Below are 23,402 nucleotides of genomic sequence, written 5' to 3'. Positions count from 1 at the left end.
GTGGCAGAATAGGAATAAAATCCAGTGTCCTGAAAAACACGCATTGTCCACGGAATCTGGCTTTCCTTTTATTTCGTTTCTAGAATTTTTATTAGCTCCAAATCTAAGCCCAGAATGAAGAAACAAAATTATAAATTCAATGATAACATCTGAAAAAATGAGCTTCCTAACCAGAAACTTCATTTAGGGTGCAGAGTAGAAAGACAAGGTGAAACTCAGTAGCATACTTTTTCAGAAGCTCTTAGGGATTTAAGAATGCTTTATATCAACTACATGATGACATTTTACACAGTCATGATATATTTCTTAATATTTCAGAAGAATTGAATTGTAAATATGATGGCAAATTCTGAAAGAGCTGAAGAGATGCAAGAAAATTATCAGAGAAATGGGTAAGCTTTGCCTAAATTCTACAAAAAATGTTCTGCAACTTCAAATATACCTATCCTTTTCAAAGCTGTAGCAAAAATGTTTATAATTTTTTTCCAAAAATACAGTGCTATTTGCATTTTTCTGGACCTCATCTTAATCACTGTTACAACTGGCTTAAAAGTAACTTTAGGAAGTGTAATAACTATAGGATTTATTGATTTAGTACTTTTAGTTCTTCAGATCTCTCTTCTGAATTTCTTGTACCTTACCAATATGAGAGGAGAAATACCTGAATATTTTCAGTTCAATTCTCTATGGAACATTTATTCCATGTGGTACAGTTAATGAAAGAAAATACTGGATTCTGATCATTTTTTCACTAAATGGATGTCTGTGTATGTATGTATGTGTATATGTTATAAAAATTTTCTATACCTATAATCCATTAATTTAAAGATTTAAAATTGAGATGGTTTAAAGTCTATTTTAGTTTCACTTTTACTATAATAATTGTGTTACATTTAGTTATATAAGCTGAAAAATTCAAGAGACCCCTTTTGATCGCCTGTTTCATTAATGCAGGGCTGCAAATAGCCAGAAAGGGATTTCCCACTGTATCTGCCCATGTACTCTTCTCTACTTTCAACTCTGATAGAAGAGAGACTTTCAAAAGACCACCTGAGCCTTCCTTCCAAGGCTTTTCATAAAGGTCAATGGGTGACAGAAATGTTTCCCTGAAACAAAATTTATCAAAAGAGAGCATAGTGAGTCTTACTCTTTAAAATCAGCATTTGGGGGACACATGGCTGGCTCAGTTGGAGGAGCATACATATCAGGGGTCATGAGTTCAAGTGCCCCATCAGGTGTAGAGATTACTTAAATAATAAAATAAAAAAACTTTAAAATCATCATTTGGAATAATGGAAGGACTATACAATCTTAAAGCACTTGTCATCTGTGAAACATCTCAGAGCAGATTTGCCCAGTACTTAAGTAAATTATTAACCTCAGAGGGAATAAAATTAAGTGACTTGTCATTTATCAAAGCTGACAGAACAATATGTGATAAAGCTGGAGAGACGAGTCAGAAGTTCATCTTTCTGTGGTGTCTTTTTTAGAAAACTTAATCTGATGACCTCCAGTCTTCCATTAATGTTTAAGAATCTTTCGTGTTTGTGCTGTTGGTGGGAATGCAAACTGGTGCAGCCACTGTGGAAAACAGTATGGCGGTTCCTCAAAAAGTTAAAAATAGAGCTGCCCTATGGCCCAGCAATTGCACTGCTAGGTATTTATTTATCCAAAGGATACAAAAGTGCTGATTCCAAGGGGTACATGCACCCCAGTGTTTATAGCAGTAATGTCCACAATAGCCAAACTATGGAAAAAGCCCAGATGTCCAGCAACACATGAATGGATAAAGATGAAGTGATACACACACACACACACACACACACACACACACACACAGAGGAATATTACTCAGCCATCAAAAAGAATGGAATCGTGTTTTTTGCAATGACGTGGTTGGAACTAGAGGGTATTATGCCAAATGAAATAAGTCAGTCTGAGAAAGACAAATACCATCTGATTTCACTCATAGGTAGAATTTAAGAAACAAGTTTTAGATGGGGGAAGGGAAGGAAAATAAAATAAGACAAAAACAGAGAGAGAGAGGCAGCCCATAGAGACTCTTTATCTTAATAGGTTTTTTTAAGATTTTATTTATTCATATGAGACAGAAAGATACAGAGAGAGAGCATGAGCAAGGGGAGAGGCAGAGGGAGAGGAAGAAGCAGACTCCCTGCCGAGCTGGGAGCCCTATGCAGGGCTTGATTCCAGGACCTGGAGATCATGACCTGAGCTTAAGGCAGAAGCTTAACCATCTGAGCCACCCAGGCACCCCAGAGATTCTTAACTATAGGAAACAAACTGAGGGTTGTTGGAGGGGAAATGGGTGGGAGGATGGGGTAACTGGGTGATGGACATTAAGGGAGGGCCCTTGATGTAATGAGCACTGGGTGTTATATGCAACTGATGAATCACTGAATTCTACCCCTGAAACTAATAATACACTATATGTTAACTAAATTGAATTTAATTTAAAAATTTTTAAATGTACACCCATAAGACATAGGGATAACAAAATACAAACAAAAAAGAATCGTGTGTGTGTGTGTGTATTTAATTGACAGATTTCCCTGAAATCAGTGAATACAATTTACATTTTTCATCTCAACTTTCTTGAAATGTGAGCTAAGAAATGAAATTTTCAGTGGTGGACAAAATTCACAGTATATTTACTTAATGTATACTTACTAGGACTTCTTTCATTTAAAGCTTACAGTTGCTTTTGAGCAATTTGTTACAAAAGCTTAAAAATTCTAATCCACCACCTTTTACCCATTAAGGTGGATGCTATTAAAATAAAATAGAAAATAGCAAGTGGTCGTGATGATGTAGAGAAACCATGTCCATGGTTGATAGGCATATGAAATGGTGTGGCTGCTGTGGAAAACAGTATGATGGTTCCTCAGAAAATTAAAAATGGAATTATCATGTGATCCAACAATTCCCGTATACTCAAAATAATTGAAAGCAGGGACTTGAAAAGATATTTATATACCCATATTAATAGCAGCATTACTCACAGTAGCCAAAAAGCGGGAACACTCTGAAGTGTTCATTGACTGATGAATGAATGGATGGATGGATAAACAAAAGTGGTATGTATATACAGTGGAATAATAATGAGCCTTAAAAAGGAGAAAACTTCTGACATGCCCTGCAACATAGCTGAACATTGAAGATACTATGCTAAGTGAAATAAACCCAACAGAAAAGAACAAAATACTATATGGTTCCACTTACATGAGACACCTAAGGTAGATTCACAGAGATAGAAAATAGAATGATAGTTTCCTGAAGCTGAAGGCAAGAGAGAAGAAGGAGGATTACTGTTTAAAGGGTACAGAACCAGTTTTTCAAGATGAAGAGTTCTATGGATGGATGGTGGTGATGGTAGCACAATATGAATGTACTTAATACCAACGAACTGTACACTTAAAATTAGTTAAGATGGTGAATTCTATGTTACATGTATTTTACCACAATTTAAAAATTCTACTTCAGAGGTATGCCTTCAGTTGTTACCCTAACTAATGTAGAGACAGCCAGTGACAACTTACTTTCCCGTTGATTATAATAAAAATATTTGTACTGTGTATCATTAAGTGTGTTTTTAAAATTTCAGTGTTGATGCAGATTTGCTAAGAGTGAAGTTTGATACTTCAAAACAATTTTTTTTTACTTCAAAACAATTTTAATCGGAAAATTTTGCAAATTATATTTACATTGTAATCTTTCCATCTTCAACATTTATTTTCCAGGAAACCACAAGAACTTCCCAAAGTAAGAAAACAAGTTGTTGGACCTATTGAGATAGTAAGTGAAATCAATTAGAAAGTATGTGTATCCAAAAATTTTAGGAAATTGTCAATAGTACATAAAATGATTGATAGTATACCCCTCTATTGAGGGGTAAAGGGAAATTTAAAAAGTAATTAATCAAAATATTATCTCCAATAGGAAAAAACATAATCAACGCAACAGTCCCATAATAGTAATAAGAAAAGAAGCACAGTATTTATACAATGATCCCAATTTTGAAAAAAAAAAAAACAAAAAAAAAAGTGTGTATGTGTATATGAGGCATAAATGTTATCAGAGTCTATTTCTAAGAGGTGGGGAATTATGAGTGACTTTTACTATTTTATGTTTATATTTCAGTATTTCCTAATGAGAATACATTGATATAAGTTGCTTTGTTATTTTTTAAGCGTATAAATTCTTTTGAAATAGAAAATAATTATCTGAATGTTTTGTAAAACCTATACATAAAAAAGTATATGAGCACATTTCTTTAGGATTATGTTTAAGGAGCATTTTCAGGAATGTGTTCCCAAAACAACTCCTCTACCTACTCTAATCTCTGTGTTAGCCTGGCTGTCGGTGTCATTAGAAATTCACATGAAATAGTACCTCATTTTTCAGAAGTCAAATTCTAAAAAAACATGGGACGTAGCAGAACATGACAAACTTTATCAAGGAGATAACACACTATTCTGGGGAAAGGTGGAGAAGCAGATACCCTCTTATCATCTGGAATACCAAGTACAATATTCTGGCAATTACTTCATAAATATTTATTAGCAATCACATGAATAAATGAAAAAACATTAAATTTTTCCAGTCTTTACTCATATAATATGTACTAAGTTCCTCTTGCTTTATACAAATCTAATTTCATTTCAGTACCATTATACATTTTATCTTGACTTCTCAGTAAGTTAAATAACCCACATTTTCAAGTTTTGTTCATGTTTTTGTTTTGGAATAACATTGTTGGGATCTGCTATAGAATAGAATATAAAGCAATCAGTATTTGGCTTTCAGTTATTTTTCTGAACAGCCTTGCAAATTATTACAGACCCTTAATTAAAGAATAGATGTTGTCCTGGGTAGAAAAAAATCCAAGTAATTTAAAATAATAATGAAAAATATAATTTATTACATTTGATGAACTAATTTTTACTACATGATTACTGTTCACTGCACTTAGTTGTATCGTTGCTATGATGCTGATAAGCCTAAGGAATTGAGAGTTTGAAGTTCAGCTGTCCATAAGCCAAGATACTGTCAATGCAATTTTTCAAAATATATTTATTCCAGAATCAACCTAATTCATACCCACATCTGATCTGACCTGTGTCACAGATGTTGTTGCAAATGTATAATTTGTACTGATTTTTCTACTTATATTTTTCAACAGTTCTTCAAAATACACTGTAAGTCTTTAAGATCAGGGATTTATTTTTACTTTATTTATAAATACTTTTCCATGATTTTATACATTTATTTAGTCTCTTAATTTATCAAATAACATTTACTTGATGGCAAAAACTGTAGGTTCGTTTTAGTTTTGTGTTTTATAGCTATAATGCCACCATGTTTTGTTTTTCTCAGTTCCGTTTTGCTGATGGACTGGACATCACACTCATGATCTTGGGATTACTGGCATCACTGGTAAATGGAGCCTGTCTTCCTCTAATGTCACTGATTTTAGGAGAAATGAGTGATGACCTTATTAGTGCATGTCTAGGCAAAACCAACACAAGTGAGTACAATATTTACTTTTCTGTATTTCTGGGGAATCAAAAGCATTAAATAAAACAGCTCATAATACAGATTTTTGTGTTATCAAGCAGTATCTACATAATATGTATATTAGTCATTTATTCTTCTATATTGCCAGGGACTGAAGAACCAAAATTTGTATTAACATTTGTCAAAGAAACAAATCAATAAGATGTGAGTGTGTGTGTGTGTGTGTGTATAGAGATAGAGACAGAGAGAAAGAAATTTATCTTAAGGAATTGGCTCATGCCATTATGGAGGCTGATGTGTCCAAAATCTTCAGGGTGGGCCAGTAGGCTGGAGACCCAGGAGTGAACTGCTCATGGTATATAAAAATCATCTGATACTGAGTGTACCTCAACTTTTCTGTCTAGGAAATTAAATAATTTTCATCAGAAGTGGTGATTATATCATGATTTAACCAAAGGCTTGGGCCATTCCTGGGCATTAATCTATAATTCACCCTTTAAAAAGGAGAAGGCAAGAATAACAAAATCTCTCAGCTGCTTAGAGTTTCATTAATAGCATATAGACATGCATGGCATTGTAGAACATAATACAGCAAGGAAGCCAAAATGAATATACAGAAAATTATGGTACTAGAGACAAAAATCCTGAATAAAGATAGGAGGGGAACCTAACAATCAGGTATGGGGGAAAAAGGGTTCTGTTTTCCCATAATTATAAATGTCCTTCATATATCATTACCTTTGTAGTATCCTGTTTCAGGATCATGTCCTTAAAGGTAACATTCTTTAGATGCAAATCCAGCAAATCTATGCACTGACATGCTGAGTATCCATAGTCTTTTTTGATCTGATGAATATTAAAAATATTAGTAATTCCCTGGTTTTATATGTTTTTCTCCAAATTACACAGTAGAAAGCATCCTTATAGCTATTTATTATGACTGAGATAAATGTGTTATTAAAACCTGGACTGTCTTGGGATGGTCCACTTTCACCATTGTTGTTCAATATAGTACTGGAAGTCCTAGCCTTAAACAAAAAAATAAATAAAAAGCATCCAGATCAGCAAAGAAGAAGTCAAACTTTCACTCTTTGCAGATAACATGATACTCTATGTAGAAAACCAGAAAGACTCCACCAAAAAATTTGTAGAACTGATAAAGGAATTCAGCAAAGTCACAAGATATAAAATCAGTGCACAAAAGTCTGTTGCATTTCTGTACGCTAACAAGCACCAGAAAGAGAAATTAAGGAATCGATCCCATTTACAATTGCACCAAAAACCATAAGATACCTAGGAATAAACCTAACCGAAGAAGTAAAAGATCTGTACTCTAAAAGCTGTAGAATACTTATGAAAGAAATTGAGGAAGACACAAAGAAATGGAAAAATATTCCATGCTCGTGGACTGGAAGAACAAATATTATTCAAATGTCTATGCTACCTGGAGTAATCTACACATTCAGTGCAATCCCTATCAAAATACCACCAGCATTTTTCACAGACCTGGAACAAACAATCCTAAAATTTGTATGGAACCAGAAAAAACCCCCAAATAACCAATGTAATGTTAAAAAAGAAAACCAAACCTGGAGGCATCACAATTCCAGACTTCGAGCTGTATTACAAAGCTGTAAACATCAAGACAGTATGGCACGGGCACAAAAATAGATGCATAGATCAATGGAACAGAATAGAGAACCCAGAAACGGACCCTCAACTCTATGGTCAACTAACCTTTGGCAAAGCAGGAAAGAATATCCAGTGGAAAAAGATAGTCTCTTCAACAAATGGTGTTGGGAAAATTGGACAGCCACATGCAGAAGAATGAAATTGGACCACTTTCTTATACCATACACGAAAATAAACTCAAAAAGGATGAAAGACCTAAATGTGAGATGAATCCATCAAAATCCTAGAGGCAGCAACCTCTTTGATCTCAGCCACAGCAACTTCTTGCTAGACATGTCTCCAGAAGCAAGGAAAACAAAAGTAAAAATGGACTATTGGGACTTCATCAGGGTAAAAAGCTTTTGCACAAAAAAGGAAACAATCAACAAAACCCAAAGGCGACCTACAGAATGGGAGAAGATACTCAAAAGTGACATATCAGATAAAGGGCTAGTCTTCAAAATCTATATATAAAGAACTTACCAGACTCAACACCCAAAAACCAAAAAATCTGGTCAAGAAGTGGGCAGAAGACATGAACAGTCATTTCTCCAAAGAAGACATGCAGATGGCCAACAGACATATGAAAAGATGCTCAACATCACTCGGCATCAGGGAAATACTAGTCAAAGCCCTAATGAGAGACCACCTCAGACTCGTCAGAATGGCTAAAATTAACAACTGAGGAAACAACAGGTGTTAGCAAGAATGGGGAGGAAATTGGAACCCTCTTACACTGTTGATGGGAATGCAACCTGATACAGCCACTGTGGAAAACAATATGGAGGTTCCTCAAAAAGTTAAAAATAGAGCCACCCTACGGCCAGCAAATGCACTACTAGATATTTATTTATCCAAAGGATACAAAAGTGCTGATTCAAAGGGTGTTTATAGCAGTAATGTCCACATAGCCAAACTATGGAAAAAGCCCAGATGTCCAGCAACAGACGAATGGATAAAGATGAAGTGGCATATTGATATAGATATAGATATAGATATAGATATAGATATAGATATTTAGGACTATTACTCAGCCATCAAAAAGAATGAAATCGTGCCATTTGCAATGACGTGGATGGAACTAGAGGGTATTATGCCAAGTGAAATAAGTCAGTCAGAGAAAGACAAATACCATCTGATTTCACTCATATTGCAATTTAAGAAACAAAACAGATGAACATAGGGGAAGGGAAGGAAAAATAAAATAAGACAAAAGCAGAGAGGGAAACAACCCGTAGAGACTCTTAACTGTAGGAAACAAATGAGGGTTGCTGGAGGGGAGGTGGGTCGGGGGATGGGGTAACTGGGTGATGGGCATTAAGGGAGGGCCCTTGATGTAATGAGCACTGGGTGTTATATGCAACTGATGAATCTCTAAATTCTACCCCTGAAAATAATAAACTATATGTTAATTAAATTGGATTTAATAATTTTTTTTAAAAACCTGGATTGTCTTTTAGACATAAGCCTAGCTTTATATACCATACCCCCCTCTGTGTCCTATTTAACTTTAAATACTAATTTATATCCTCTTGTTTTCCATCTGAAGGCTAATATTTGAAGTGTCCCAGTCTTGTTTGAGCAGAATAAATCCATCACTTCCACCTGTAGGTCCTTTCATGTGACAATCTCCTGTCTACAGAGTTACTAATTTTTAATATTTTAATGATAGAAAGTAAATTAAGGATGATATTCTGTTTATTAAACAAATGGAGCCACTAATTCACTAAGTAAATATTTATTGACTGCCAACTGTGCCCCTCTCTTCAAATTAATGAGTGAAAGAAGGAGGGAAGAAAAAACCTAGCAACCTAAGTCAATATGCTTGGGACCATTCCTTTTGTTAGAGCTGCTCTATAATTGATTCTTTTACCAGCTTTAGATAGGATGGGCAGTACATAGCAACTGATATTGCTTTGATTTTAATTTTTGATTTTGTTTAAGGCTTCTCCAGGTTTTTTGAATTTTATTACGTAGTCTGCCAAATGTGGAGAGCATGTAAAAAGGCTTGATAAAGGTTTAGATAAATACATTGATATTATTGATTTATCATGACATATTATTAAAGAGAAGTGAGGACATCAAATACACCTTCGACTTAGCATTGATTTTCTGGAGGAATGTAGAGGAGGATTATTTGCTTCTACATATGGAAATATGAATAATTGCTGTCACTGATCAGGGGCTCATTTTTGTGCCAGCACTGAACTTTTGCACATACTACCTCTGTTAATAGAATCTCCAAAATGAGAATATGCCATTTTCATGTGATTTTTAGGTACCATTTTCGGAAACAATGTTTATTCTCTTTATTAGCTCAGTTAATCTCATTAAAACTTTCCACTACAGTTTAGTACTTCTGTGTTAATTGTAATATATGGAATAAACTGCTTTAAAATTTTTTCCTACCATAATTCCATGAATGGAATAAGGGAAAAATTGTTTGCATATAAATAAATATCGTAGACATTATCATATGTGATGTCGTTGTGGTTATGTGAAAGAATAGACAAGGGATCGGAATTCATTTCAAATGTTCATTATAGTGGTTTTGGGGTACCTGGGTGGCTCAGTCAGTTAAGCACCCAACTCTTGATTTAGGCTCAGGTCATAATCTCAGGGTCATGAGATGGAGCCCCGTATCAGGCTCCACAGTGAGCATGGAGTCTGCTTGAGATTCTGTCTCTCACTCTGCTTACACTCACTCTCTCTATCTAAAATAAATAAATAAATCTGGAAAAAAAGTTTATTATAGAGGTTTAAGAAAGCAAATTATGATAGTGGACACTGACCACTGTTTTGTGCTGCTTGTGAAATCATGACCTTGATATAATAACTCATGTATGGTATATTTTTTAGTAGAAGATATATAGAAAAGTTTACATATAAAACTTACAACCCAAAGATTATTTTAAATACTGTTTTATTATGTTGCTGTCCTTGTTATACCCAACATATTTCAATGAGCTTCACTTAAATTTTTGCTATGACTATTACTTCTAGAACTTTCCTATGTGTTCTTGCTTTTCTTGGACTTTCTAAATTATTCCCTGGGGTATCTCAAACTGAATTCTAAATGCATAATCTCAGCAGAAAAAGTGAGTTCTATTACTATTACTTACACAACTGTTTCCTGGATTCATAGATGTCCTAAAGAATTTTTTTCCAGGTATGAGCTACATGGTTAATATTTCCTTGTAATTTTTCACATTGCATGAGTTCTTTTTGAGACCAGAGATAACTGTTTCAAATTTTAGTTTAAAGAATAGAAAGTTAAAATTATTATAAATCTAAGATATTAAGTCCATATTCTTGAGAATGTATTATATTTGGTTTTGAGGGCTATGTATGAAACAGTGTGGCCAATTATAAATTAATTGCTTTCATGATTTAAAACACTGTTTTACAGCAAATTACCAGAACTGTACTCAGTCTCAAGAGAAGCTGAATGAAGATATGATTAAGTAAGTCCAAATAAAATGTTAATATCATGTTTGTTGCATGCTGTTTTATTCAGTACTTACAAGGAAAAAACAGGTTTGAACATGAATATCACATGTAAATGATTAAAGCAAACGAGTCCTTTTCTTTCATTAGATATATAAAATATAACTATTACATAATTTTTTCTTTGATTCGAAAGGTATATAGGCTCATATGCTTTAGGTTGTATTTGACAGAATTTTCGTCAATAGAAAATTCATTTTGGGATTTGCATTTTTAGGCCAATTTTGCCTTCTAGAATTGAAGGTACATATCCTAAAGGCCTGAAGAATTTGTTTTTCCTTTTTTTCAAATTATTTTCCTTACAAACCTTACTTCTATACTTTAAAAACCAAAAAGTCATGTGCAACAAATAGTAAAAATAATAAAATAATATAAAAAATTAAAACAGTTAAAGTTTTATGGACAATTTTGAAGACTAATTTTCATCCTATTATGGTAATGTATTCAAACTAAAAATTGTGAAATCTGAAGTAAATAACTTATAAGGACATTCAGTTTATGTATTAAACAGTATCGTTTCCTTTGTCATGTGTTAAGTTTGTTAGATGCTGCCTTACTGAGTATAGGCACTGGACTTTTGTAGTGTCTCACTGAAATTATGAGAGTTTTTGCTACCGACCTAAGAGATCCCTCATTCTTCTCCCAAAAGTGAAGCCTGCATGTTGCACAACCTAAGGGACACCTATCACATTGCAGTGAAACTCTCTGGGCCTTAATTCTTGACCTGCACTGTCCAATTTGTTAGCCACAGCTACATATGGTTATTTAAATTTGAATTAATTAAAACTGAGTAAAACTTAAGTATTTAGTTCCTCATTAACAGTCACATTTCAACTGTTCAGTAGCCACATCTGGCTGGTGCCACCTTGAATGTCACAGATATGGAATGTTTTCTTCATCACAGAAAGTTTTATTGTGCAGCACTGTTCCATGCAATGTAAATGGCGCCCTCTCCAGTTGTACTTTGCTGCAGCCTCAACTTTCTTTGAGAGACAGTTCTGGTTTTTAGCAAATTCTATGTAAAATTTCTTTATATTGGTTCATTTGAAAATTCCTAATTGAAATCCAGTGTATTGCCTTCTACTGAATTCTGTTCCTACAATGTCAAACCAGGGTTCTGATGTATAATTACGAAGTTTGAGTTCCTTACAAAGAAGTTTGGAACTTTTAAAAATAGGACCATCCATTTAGAGAACAGTTTAAAAAAAAAAGAAGAAGAAAATGAAAAGATACGTCTGTGTACAATTATTAGAAGGTTACAACATTTGCCAAAAAAAATTCTTAACATTTATACTATAGTATTTGTTATGCTATTGTTTCTCAAACTGGTGTTCTGTTTTGGAATATTGGAGATACATGAAGAAAAAGACTGTTCTGTGATCAAACTGGTTTTGAAAGTGTTATATCTGGCAGCCCCCTCTTGGATACATACAGGACAGATAATTGTAGTAAAACTCCATTTACTCCAAGTTATTAAAACCTATTTGACTATAAAACCTAATTTTTTCCCCAAACACCTGGTAACATCCTGTGAAACTAATGTTTTAATGAACACATTTATGGGAATCATTGCTTTATATCTTCTTTTTTGTTAAGCATAAGATAATACCTCTTTCAGCTATAATCATCAGGAACCAAAGAATTTTATTCCACCCATGTTATTTTCCAAAGACAATGACTCATAGCTTTCTGTAAGTTTAACATTTTAATGTTCAACCTGTATCCTTGTTTTATTTACCAAATATTCTGAAAATAATTGAGTATTTTCTTGTTGAATCCAAATCATAATGACTAAATAGTCCCAAGATAATTGCTGGTAGGGGCGCCTGGGTGACTCAGTCGTTAAGCGTCTGACTTCAGCTCAGGTCATGATCCCAGGGTTCTGGGATCGAGCCCCACATCGGGCTCCCTGCTCAGCGGGAAGCCTGCTTCTCCCTCTCTCACTCCCCCTGCTTGCGTTCCCTCTCTCGCTGCCTCTCTCTCTGTCAAATAAATAAATAAAATCTTCAAAAAAAAAAGGTAATTGCTGGTAAATATGATGTCTCCTTTTCTTAATTGATTAATTCCATATGAATTTCTAAGCAACTTGTTCCCTCCCTTTTGCTACTTCTGATATATCTTTCATAATCTACTTGAAAATGAAGGGGTGAACTATACGACCATAGCTGTGTTAGATTTAGTTCAATTGCATTTAATGTAAAATCCATTATAATAGTTGTTTAACCATGATAGAAATTATTTCTCTCACATATAAATATCTGAAAGTAGGTACTCTAAGTATGAAATAAGGCTCAAAAGCCATTAGGGAGTTGGTACCTTCTGTCTTTGTGGTCCTATGACCACATCCATTTGAGCTGGGCATATTGCCCCTCAAATAAAATGGAGGTTCTCTTATTTAGGAAGAAGATAAAATCAGATATTGGCTGATAGCAGTTTTTGCTGCATCAAGTAGTGGCCTCGAATAATTCCCGGACTGTGTACAGTGGGACTGTTAATAGGTGATACGTTGTAAAAGGCGGTGGATGTTCATAGTTAATTGGTCTGAGACAATTGAGTTGAGTTGAACAAAAGAGTTGAACAAAATTAAACAATTTCTTTACTTTTTGATATTTTGATATGTTCATGTATATTATCAGTTTCCAATGAGGAATAATGATAGGTATACAGGGTTTCCCAAATCTTCTTGAGAACCCTTTCCCCTCAAAAATATTGCTAAAGTGATTCAGATTATAAGTTCAGAATTCAGATCATGGATTCAGGATTCAGATCTTGGGCTCTGCCACTTTTTAATTATAGAAGCTGTTGGGTAACTTCTGTAAGCTTCAGTTTCTTCATCTGTAAAATGTGATGTTTATACTTCCTGAAGATTCAGTGATACTCAGGTATGTCAAGGGCCTGACATAATATTTAACACAAAATAAATGCTCAATAAATGAAGCCATTAAATCAACCTTACTTTGCATGCAATTTTGAATCAGAAGACTTAGACCATGAAGGTAGTTTCATTTCCTGATGCAAAATAAAATACCCAGGCTCTGGGACTACTGGGGTTTCTTCTCCTAGGTCCCAGGTAGTTTGGAAGTCTGATTACTAGATAAATGAGGAGTTAATAAGTATAGTGTCTTTCATTTGAAATAAATTGAATGTGTTGTTTTCTTTGTTTTAAGGAATAGTCTCTTAAAAAGTGCATCAGTGTTTCTGTAAAAATTATTTTAATTACTTTTTCTGATTAAATGCTTAATATTTTCATTGTACATAGTGTAAAAAGATAAAATGCACAAAGAAAATTAAATCACTTATAATCCTGTCACCAATAGATAATAAACATTAGTTTTGGTTTATATTATTACAACTTTTTTACATGTATGAGTGGGCATATATAATTTTAATATAATTGGAATTATACTGTTCATATGATTTTAACAGCTTTATTGAGGCATAATTTGCTTATCATAAAGCTCAGCAGTTTCAACTGTACAATTCAATGATTTTTAGTAAACTGACAGAGTTGTACAACCATCACCACAATCCATTTTTAGCCCACTTCCATTACTCTACAGAGATCCCTCCTTTGTAGTCAGTCCCGATTCCCACACTCAGCCCCCAGGCAACCACTTATCTGTTTTCTGTCACTAAAAGATTTCCATCACCTGGACTTTGCATGTGTATGGAAACATATAATACGTAGGGTATCTGGCATCTTTGATTTATTAGCATAATGTTTTTGAGTTTCATCGATGTTGTAACATGTGTCAGTAGTTTATTGCTTTTTATTGCTTAGTAGTAATCCATTGCAGGGGTACACCTGCAGTGTTTCTCTGTTCACTAGTTGATGGATATTTGGATTGTTTCTGGGTTTTGGCTACTTAAAAATAATGCTTCTATGAACGTCAATATGGAAGTCTTTGTGTATACATACGTTTTTAATCTCTTGGGTAGATACCTAGGAGTGGAATTGCTGGGTCATATGGTAAGTTATGTTTGTCTTTTTAAGAAACTGCCAAACTGCTTTTCCAAAGTGGCTACACCATTTTACTTTTTCACCAACAAATCTCACCAATTTCTCCATATCCTTGTCAACATTTATTTATTGTCTGTCTTTTTTATTATAATCATGGTAGTAGGTGTGGAGTGGTATCATATTGTGGCTTTAACTTGCATTTCTCCAGTGACTAATATTGAGCACTTTTTTCATTACTTTTTAGGAGTTCATATATTTTCTTTGGTTAAATATTTATTCAAATATTTCGCCTACTTTTTAATTGTGTCATTTGTCTTATTACAGAATTATGAGAATTCTATTTTATAAATTCTAGATACAAGTTCTTTGCCATATGTGTGATTGGCAAATACTTTCTTCTAGTCTGTAGCTAGTCTTTTCATTTTATTAAAGGTTTCTTTTGAAGCACAAAAGTTTTGAGTTTTGATGATGATGTACAATTTATCAAGTTTTTCTTTTATGGATTGTGCCATTGGATGTAAGAATTCTTTGCCTAAACCAAGATCATAAAGATTTTCTCCTACATTTTCTTCTAGGACTTTGAACATTTTAGCTCTTACACTTAGGTCTATAATCCATTTTGAGTTTATTTTTGTGATTGTTATGAGGCAAGGTTTTAACTTTTTTGCATATGGCTATATCCATTTGTCCTGGTACTATTCCTTGAAAAAATTAACTATTCTCCTTTCTCCTTTGCCTTTGCACCTTTGCTAAAAATCAGTTGTCCAAATATAAGGATTAGTTTCTCTTCTTTCAATTTTGTTGCATTTATTGATATATCTATTCTTATGCTACTATCATACTGTCTTGATTAGTGTAGTTTTAGAAAATAAATAAATAAAATCAGGAATTGTAAGTCCTCCAAATTTGTTCTTCTTAAAAATTATTTTGGCTCTTCTGACTTCTGTTCATTTCTATGTACATTTTAGAATCATCTTGCCAATTTCTGCCAAAAAGTCTATTGGGATTTTTGATAGGGACTGTATTGAATCTATACATCAATTTGAGGATATTTTCATCTTAATGACATTGAGTCTTCCAACCCATAAACATGGATTACCTCTCCATTTATTTAGATCTTCTTTAATTTCTCCCAACAGTGTTTTATAGTTCAGTGTTCAAATCTTGCATTTCTTCTTTTGATTTGCTTTTATAACCCATTTTCCTCTTACAATATTGTAAACATTAGAAAACAGTCAACTCTTATTTGCAATAGTTTTATTTTATTAAAGTTGTCATGAATACTGAATAAGCAAATATTAAGCCATTGTTACTAGAGTAAATACAGGGTTAGGTTCCTGTGAGCCTCTGGTCACAACATTTTCATCATTCAACACATAATGTCATTTTGTATGTATTTCCATTTAAAGACAACTTATTTAATATATATTGTTGATTCATTAACATTGAACTCATAGTCAATAGCACTATAACTCATGCCTGAATGACACCTATTTAATACATATATTTTCTCCATAGGTCACATCACAGCTTTCTTACACTTAGGAATACTGGACAGCACTTAAGCATGCTGCCTAAGAGTCATTTTAAACAGTGGAATCATCTAAAATCAGACAAAAACACAAAAATCAGAAAAAGGTGGCACTACACATACCACAAAAATGACACTTGTTTATAATGAGAGAGCTGGAACAAGAAGACAGTGTTGCCTTGTTCAACCTCAGCTGGGAACATCTTTGTTGGGCAACTCAGATTTTTTACACTCTGTGCATGTCCATGAGTAACAATGAAAACATCTGAGTATTGATTTGGGGGTTAAAAATAAACTTTAGTGAGCAAGCAGATTTGCCAACAGAATCTGGGAATAATGGGGAGCAATTGTATGTTCCTCTGTATTTTCCTTGATACTTCACTTTCATGGCTTTCTACCTACCGTGTTGGCCAGTCCTCAGCTTGCTTTGCAAGTTCTTTCTCTTCATCCCAAACTCTAACGTGTCTACCTGAGCTCATTCCTTGGTCCTCTATCTTTTTTATCTACACTTAATTTTCTCTCTCTGTGGGTAGTCTCAGCCAGTCCTTTAATTACCACCTATAAGCTGATGACTTTCAAATTTACATCTCTAGCCTAGACCCTGCTCCAACCATTTCAGACTCTCATTTTCAGCTTCTTACTTGATCCCCACTTTGATATTTAATAGGCATCTTGGTCTTAATGTATTTAATCAAAACAGTTGATTATCTCCTACAAATCTATTCCATTCCCATTTGCCCACAGCTGTACATGGCACACCATTCATCCAGTTGCTCAAATCAAAATCTAAGGAGTTATCCTTAATTTCTCCCCTTCCTGCATTCCTCACAGTCAATACATTGGCAATTTCAGTTTGCTGTATTTCCAAAATATAACTAGAATCTGTCCATTTCTTTGTACGTCAACTGCCACCATCTTCATCCAAGTTCCTATCCTCACACTGGCTTTTGCAAGAGCCTCCTAACTAAACTGCCTGCTTCCATTGGTTTCACTTCCATTCATTCTCCATAGAAGAGCCAGAGTGATCTTTTTAAAAGTTGAACTGATAAGGTCATCCCATACTTAGATTTTCCGATGGTCTACATTTTTTTCTTAAAATAAAGTCTGTGCAATGCACCATGGCTGCCCTACAATATTAGCTAAATTCTCTGACTTAATCATTTCATACCACTTTGGAGTTCTTTTGTTCCTGGAACATACTAAGCCTTTTCCTGCCTCAGACCTTATTATTTTTCTGTCTCCCTAGAATACACTTTTCTTGCTCTTTTTATGGCTGGCTCCATTTTACCTTTTGGAACTTTCCTCAAGAAAGTTTTTCTTAACCACTCTATCTGCACTAACTCTCCCAACCCACATTTACTCACTGTTAATTCTGTGACTTATCACCCTGTTTACTTCCCTCATAGAACAACCTGCAATTCTCCTTCTGTGTGTATTGTCTGTCTCCTCCCATCAGAATGCAAACTCTTCATGAATAGGGAGGGCCTTATTATCTTGCTCATGACTATATCTCTAAAACCTCACACATAGTGGGTACCCAGCATACGTTTTTTAAATGATTCCATTTATCTGGTCTCCTGTTAGATTATTTTCAGCTTTTCTTTTTTATTGTTAACTACCATGACCATCCAGCTAGATTAATCTTTTTACATATTTCCTTAAGGCAAATTCCTTAAGTTGAATTTTGTATTTAATAATATATATTTTTTAAAGTATTTTGTACAGTGCTTTTGACTACTATCATTTCTTCATCCACCTGTTCCATGTACAGCTATCTTAATTACTTCAATGTAACTTTTCAAACGAAAGTATTAAAAATTATTGAAAGAATATATAAATAGCAAATGTTTTAAGATAGTAGTTTCTACTAGTAATGTAAAAGAGACATACTCTAGACTAGGGAAACCTAGATTTTTGTGTTCAATGTACTTTATTTCTCATGGAGGTTTATTTTTAGTTATTTTATATGTTCTAGCACAAATTATCTCAATCAAATATTATGATAAATTTCTTTTTTTTTATAACAAAGGGGAAAACTGCACTTGAGTCTCACTAACATTTCCAATAATCTTTTTTCAGGTTGACTCTGTCTTATATTGGAATAGGAGTTACTGCCTTGGTTTTTGGCTACATGCAGATTTCCTTTTGGGTTATGACAGCAGCACGACAGACCAAAAGAATTCGAAAACAGTTTTTCCATTCAGTTTTGGCACAGGACATCAGATGGTTTGATGGTTGTGACATTGGTGAACTTAACACTCGCATGACTGAGTAAGAGGATGGATGTGTAGTATATTGACTTTGTTTTCCATATATGTTATGTCAGTGACTTAACTGCATTTATTTACTTGTTTCAGTGACATCAACAAAATCAGCGATGGTATTGGAGAGAAGATTGCTCTGTTGTTTCAAAACATATCTACTTTTTCTATTGGCCTGACAATTGGTTTGGTCAAGGGTTGGAAACTCACCCTGGTGACTCTCTCCATATCACCTCTTATAATTGCTTCAGCAGCCATGTTTTCTCGGGTAAGCTAGATGACTAACGCAGTGTTGACTGGAAACAGGAATGTGAAGTAGGTTTTTTACTAAGTTTGTCAAAAAAAGCATTTCTATTCATTTCCTATATCTAAAAATGGAAAGGGATATTAAACATCACCAACACTTTTGATTTTGTTCACTATTAATCACTTTTTTGTCTTCAAGTTATTTGGCCACAATGAAGTTAATTTTAATATCTTACTAACATTAAAAAACTCCTCTTCATTTAGTAGCTTAGTGCAACTTCAAATGATAGCATGGATAGAGAATTATGGGAAAGCCTTATGTGTTCTAAATTTCCAGAAAAATTTGTGCAATTCATTTCACTAGAACACAATAAGAAAATCCTAAAACTGTAAACACTTCCATGTCAGCCATTTCAAGTTTATATTTTTTATAAGGCTCTTGAATTACATTGCAAATGTCTGCTAATGTCTACTTTTATGTACTTTAGAAATCTGTTTCAATTTTTTAAACAGATATGTATTTTCATTTTAAATTATATTTCTAGCACTATTGTGAGTATAGCACAAGATATTAATCTATTTATAACCTGGATTTGAAACTAATGTTCTTTGTTAAGCCCAAAAACAACCAGTATATCCCTAATATCTCTCTCCAAATCAAGTCTGGCAATTCTACCAATGTATATATCCATCTCCTAGATTGGAGGCTCAGTGCATTCTTAGGGATGGATGAGGTTTTTAATTTTGCAAAGCTAATTGTTCTTTATGGAAATCAAATCCATAAAATTCACTGAGTTTATTTGCTAACATTATACAAGTTTAACCAAAAAAGAATTTGCAGCAATAAAAATATTCTATGGCTGAATAATTTTTTAACAGGCTTCAATGTTTAGACAAGAAATCTTTATTTAATGAGACTTCCTAGTATTGACCTTATAACCCTTGTAAAAATCTTCATCCCCAAGCATATGTGAAATGAGAACCCCCTCAATAGGAAGATTACTCTCTATATTGCTGAGATCAGAGCTTAAACTTAACTGCCCAGAAAAGTAAAGTGGATAAGAAGTTTAAAAGGAACAACAGTGGGAAATCTAAGCTCAGCTATTTTATTAACTGGTTGTAAAGAAGAAGCAAACAAAGGTCAAAGTTATCCAAATAACTAAAGAAGCCATGGTGGGTGGTTTCTAGCTTACTTTGATTCATTTATTAAACATTTGCTATTTACAAGCCTTTTTGCTAGGTGCAGCTTCCTCTCCAGTGATATATACATGAATTCAGAAAATAATTAGTATTACTCAGTTTATGCCACCTTCTGACTTTAACAACTGTCCAAGTGTGTCTTATGTAAAATCATCTCCAATTATGTAGAATGTGTTTTGAAAATGAAATTTATTATGTGAGTAGGCAATAAAGACTCACAGCTCAGAGGACAGTTTTCTTCCTTTTCCATTTCACTGACCCATTGTGCTAAACTAAATGAAATCTTTTACTATTAAAGGAGTAGGAAGTCAGATGTATAATAGAGAAAAAGGCACATTCTGATTTTAAAATTTTGAAAAATCAGGTAAACCTGCCTAATATCAACAAGCATATTATCCTTCCTCTCTGTCTCTTAAATCTCACCTCTTACTGTTAGAGATATAGCATTTACTAGGTAGCCTGTATTATGCAGTAATAGCTTCAGGGGTCACACTCCGGACATATGCAGGATCATCTTCCTCTTCCTGCTTCTGTGACCCATGGCCTCTGGAAGACTTGCTTTTTTACATAATAACAAATCAAGTCAAATTAGGCTTACCAGTTGCACCCAAAAAGGATTGTGTCCCTAATACCCATCTCCAAATCAAGTCTTTCCCAATTTTATTAATGTAAGTACCCATGTTCTAAGGTTTTAAAAATATGGGGAGGGAACAGTAAAATTCTACTTGTAGAAGGCAAAATAGAGATTTAGATTGAAGATTACATCACTCAGCTCTTTCACTGCTGTGAAACTTTAAAAAGTCAGTTAATATCTCTGGCCATTGCTTTCCTCATTTGCAAACTGAGAAAGTTAGATCAAATGATCTTAAGCAGCTTTTCAATAATAAAATTCTGCTGTTCTAGATTCTACCTGAATTATATTCTTTGCAAGTTGTTACTGCCTCACGGTCATTTTTTTGGTTAACTGTGGTCATGGTTTGTTACAGATAATCATCTCATTGACCACTAAGGAATTAAATGCCTATTCCAAAGCTGGGGCTGTGGCAGAAGAAGTCTTGTCATCAATCCGAACAGTTGTAGCCTTTGGGGCCCAGGAAAAAGAAATTCAAAGGTCTGTTCCTTTAATTATGACAATATTTGCTTGGTTTTATTTTTCCCAAAGTCTGTTACATTGCATTTTGTCTTTTTAAGGTATACACAGAATCTAAAATATGCAAAGGATATTGGCATAAGAAAGGCTATAGCTTCAAAACTCTCTCTTGGTGCAGTGTACTTTTTTTTGAATGGAACCCATGGACTTGGTTTTTGGTATGGAACCTCCTTGATTCTTAGTGGAGAACCTGGTTATACCATCGGAACTGTTCTTGCTGTAAGTCTTGTTTGAGAGCAAAGGTAACTGGCTTATACAGTCTTTTCTTATCTAGAGTTTAGTAAAAATTTGTCTTTGAATGACCATGAATATCCAAAAATGAATGGTTTTAACAAATACTTGTTTCCATCAAATGATTTGTATATACCTTTAAATTATAGTAATGAATTGGCAGGATTTATTCATCCAGTGTATCTTTAAAACCACCATGCTTTTAGAAGAATCATAAATGAATTCTCCACTGGGATGTAGAGTTTTCTTAATCCAGCAGTCAAAAAGACCAGTCTCTAGTAAGACTTTTTCCTTTCAAACTTGCTGAGGTAAGATGGCACTCTATATTCACCTTGTTGAATGTCTTCCCTCTGGAAATATTCTGTAGATTAAACTTCCCTGCCCTTCCTCTGTCCTTTCAGCATATAGTAATGTTAAAGACAGACTATCTACAGCTCTGTCCAACATCACAATTTAGAGATTTTCTTAAAACTCTTAGTTTTGCATTAAATTTTAATTTATTCAGTTATCCTCCCAAGTTTCAACAATAAACAGTTCAGTTCAGGATTAAAAACAATTTGTCTTGCTGAACTGAACTGACCTGGTCTATATATTCAGTTCTCATTTGGCCTTCCCATTCTACGTAGATTTCTTTTCTGTCAGCTAAAGTTATCTTTTGGATTTGATACTTTCATCATTAAAACTTTTATGGAAATGAAACTTGAGCATGAGGAATTTGAGGCACATCCTTACTTCTCAATTTATGTGTGACTTTGGAAAAATGACATGCTAAACCTTAGCTTCCTCACTTGTAAGATAGGGAAAATGCACCTGGCTTATGGGGTTCTTTCCTTATTTCACTTTTTGCAAACATGTATCTGTCTGAAAATGAAAGATGTCCAATAATACAAGAATTCAGAGAAGTTTGGACAGAAATAATACAATGTTTCTAAACTAGTGACAATCTGTGACATCCTTCTCTGTAAAGTTTAAGGGATTGACCAGCAAGGAAGAAGTGCAACTCACCTCCCCCTCAACCAGTAAGCACTGTTCAGTAAGCAGATATTCCCAGCAGGTAATAAGAAGTTTATGGAACAATCAAAAGTTGTTCCACATTAAAAAAGCTATCATACTTGAATTAATTTGTATTTCCTTTATGTTTAGACAGCAGCTTCCATTCCTTCCCGCCTAATTTCTCTAATATCTCTCTGATGTCAACCAAGTATACACTTCATTCTATTGTCTCTCTTACATAATTGAGGAGGGTAAATATTATTTTCTTGTTCCTATAGGTTTTTTTTAGTGTAATCTATAGTAGTTACTGCATTGGAACTGCAGCCCCTAACTTTGAAACCTTCACTATAGCCAGAGGAGCTGCCTTTAATATTTTCCAGGTTATTGATAAGGTAAGACTTCAAACTGCTTTGAAAGATAACTACCATTACTGTGAGAAAGAAACCAAAAAATTGATGCACTTATTTCACTAAAACAGAAAGGTGGGCAAAATCCATGTTGGGCAATTGGCTATGGAAAGAGATTTTTTAACTCTTCTACAGGGACATTGTGTTTTATTGAAACCTTCATGTCTAACTCAATATACTTCTGAAACAGCAAAGAAAACATTGTAAAAGAAAACCGTCTTTAAACTATTTTTAGGATGTAGTGTCAACTTAGTGCATTGAAGATTTGTAACATTCTCTTTGTTTTTCCAAGAAACCTGCAATAGATAACTTCTCAACAACAGGATATAAACCAGAATGCATAAAAGGAACTGTGGAATTTAAAAATGTTTCTTTCAGTTATCCATCAAGACCATCTGTCAAGGTAGCTTAATTTAATTATAGAATTGTGATATTTTCTGATATTATCTTATGCTGGCTAAGATCTCTTCTTAAGAGATTATTTAGGATCCTTTTGGCCAAGATTTTGCTACTTTTCTTTGAGACTTCAGGAGAGAAAGAGAAAGAAAGAAAGAAAGAAAGAAAGAAAGAAAGAAAGAAAGGGAGGGAGGGAAGAAGGAAGGAAGGAAGGAAGGAAGGAAGGAAGAGGAAAGAAAGAAAGAGAGAGAAAGAAAAGAAAAAGAAAGAAAGAGAAAGAAAGAAAGAAAGAAAGAAAGAAAGAAAGAAAGAA

The 23,402-nt window shown here is 33.9% G+C and overlaps 1 protein-coding gene across 1 annotated transcript in view; it reads left to right on the top strand.

Annotated features, from left to right (window-relative positions):
* Positions 1–339: 339 nt before the first annotated feature.
* Positions 340–23,402, top strand: part of ABCB5 (ATP binding cassette subfamily B member 5) — a 130,328-nt gene continuing 107,265 nt past the window's right edge. Inside the window, exons 1-10 of the mRNA XM_008686372.1 lie at positions 340–392; positions 3,759–3,813; positions 5,395–5,545; positions 10,616–10,670; positions 18,285–18,476; positions 18,563–18,734; positions 20,899–21,023; positions 21,104–21,281; positions 22,565–22,678; positions 22,986–23,096. Coding sequence (XP_008684594.1) covers positions 340–392; positions 3,759–3,813; positions 5,395–5,545; positions 10,616–10,670; positions 18,285–18,476; positions 18,563–18,734; positions 20,899–21,023; positions 21,104–21,281; positions 22,565–22,678; positions 22,986–23,096 — 1,206 coding nt within the window. The remainder of the gene's footprint in view (positions 393–3,758; positions 3,814–5,394; positions 5,546–10,615; positions 10,671–18,284; positions 18,477–18,562; positions 18,735–20,898; positions 21,024–21,103; positions 21,282–22,564; positions 22,679–22,985; positions 23,097–23,402) is intronic.

This window comes from Ursus maritimus, unplaced genomic scaffold, assembly GCF_017311325.1.
Source record: "Ursus maritimus isolate PB19 unplaced genomic scaffold, ASM1731132v1 scaffold_3, whole genome shotgun sequence".
Taxonomy (NCBI): Eukaryota; Metazoa; Chordata; class Mammalia; order Carnivora; family Ursidae; genus Ursus; species Ursus maritimus.
Note: the sequence above shows the minus strand (reverse complement) of the source record. Positions and strands in the feature narration are given on the sequence as shown.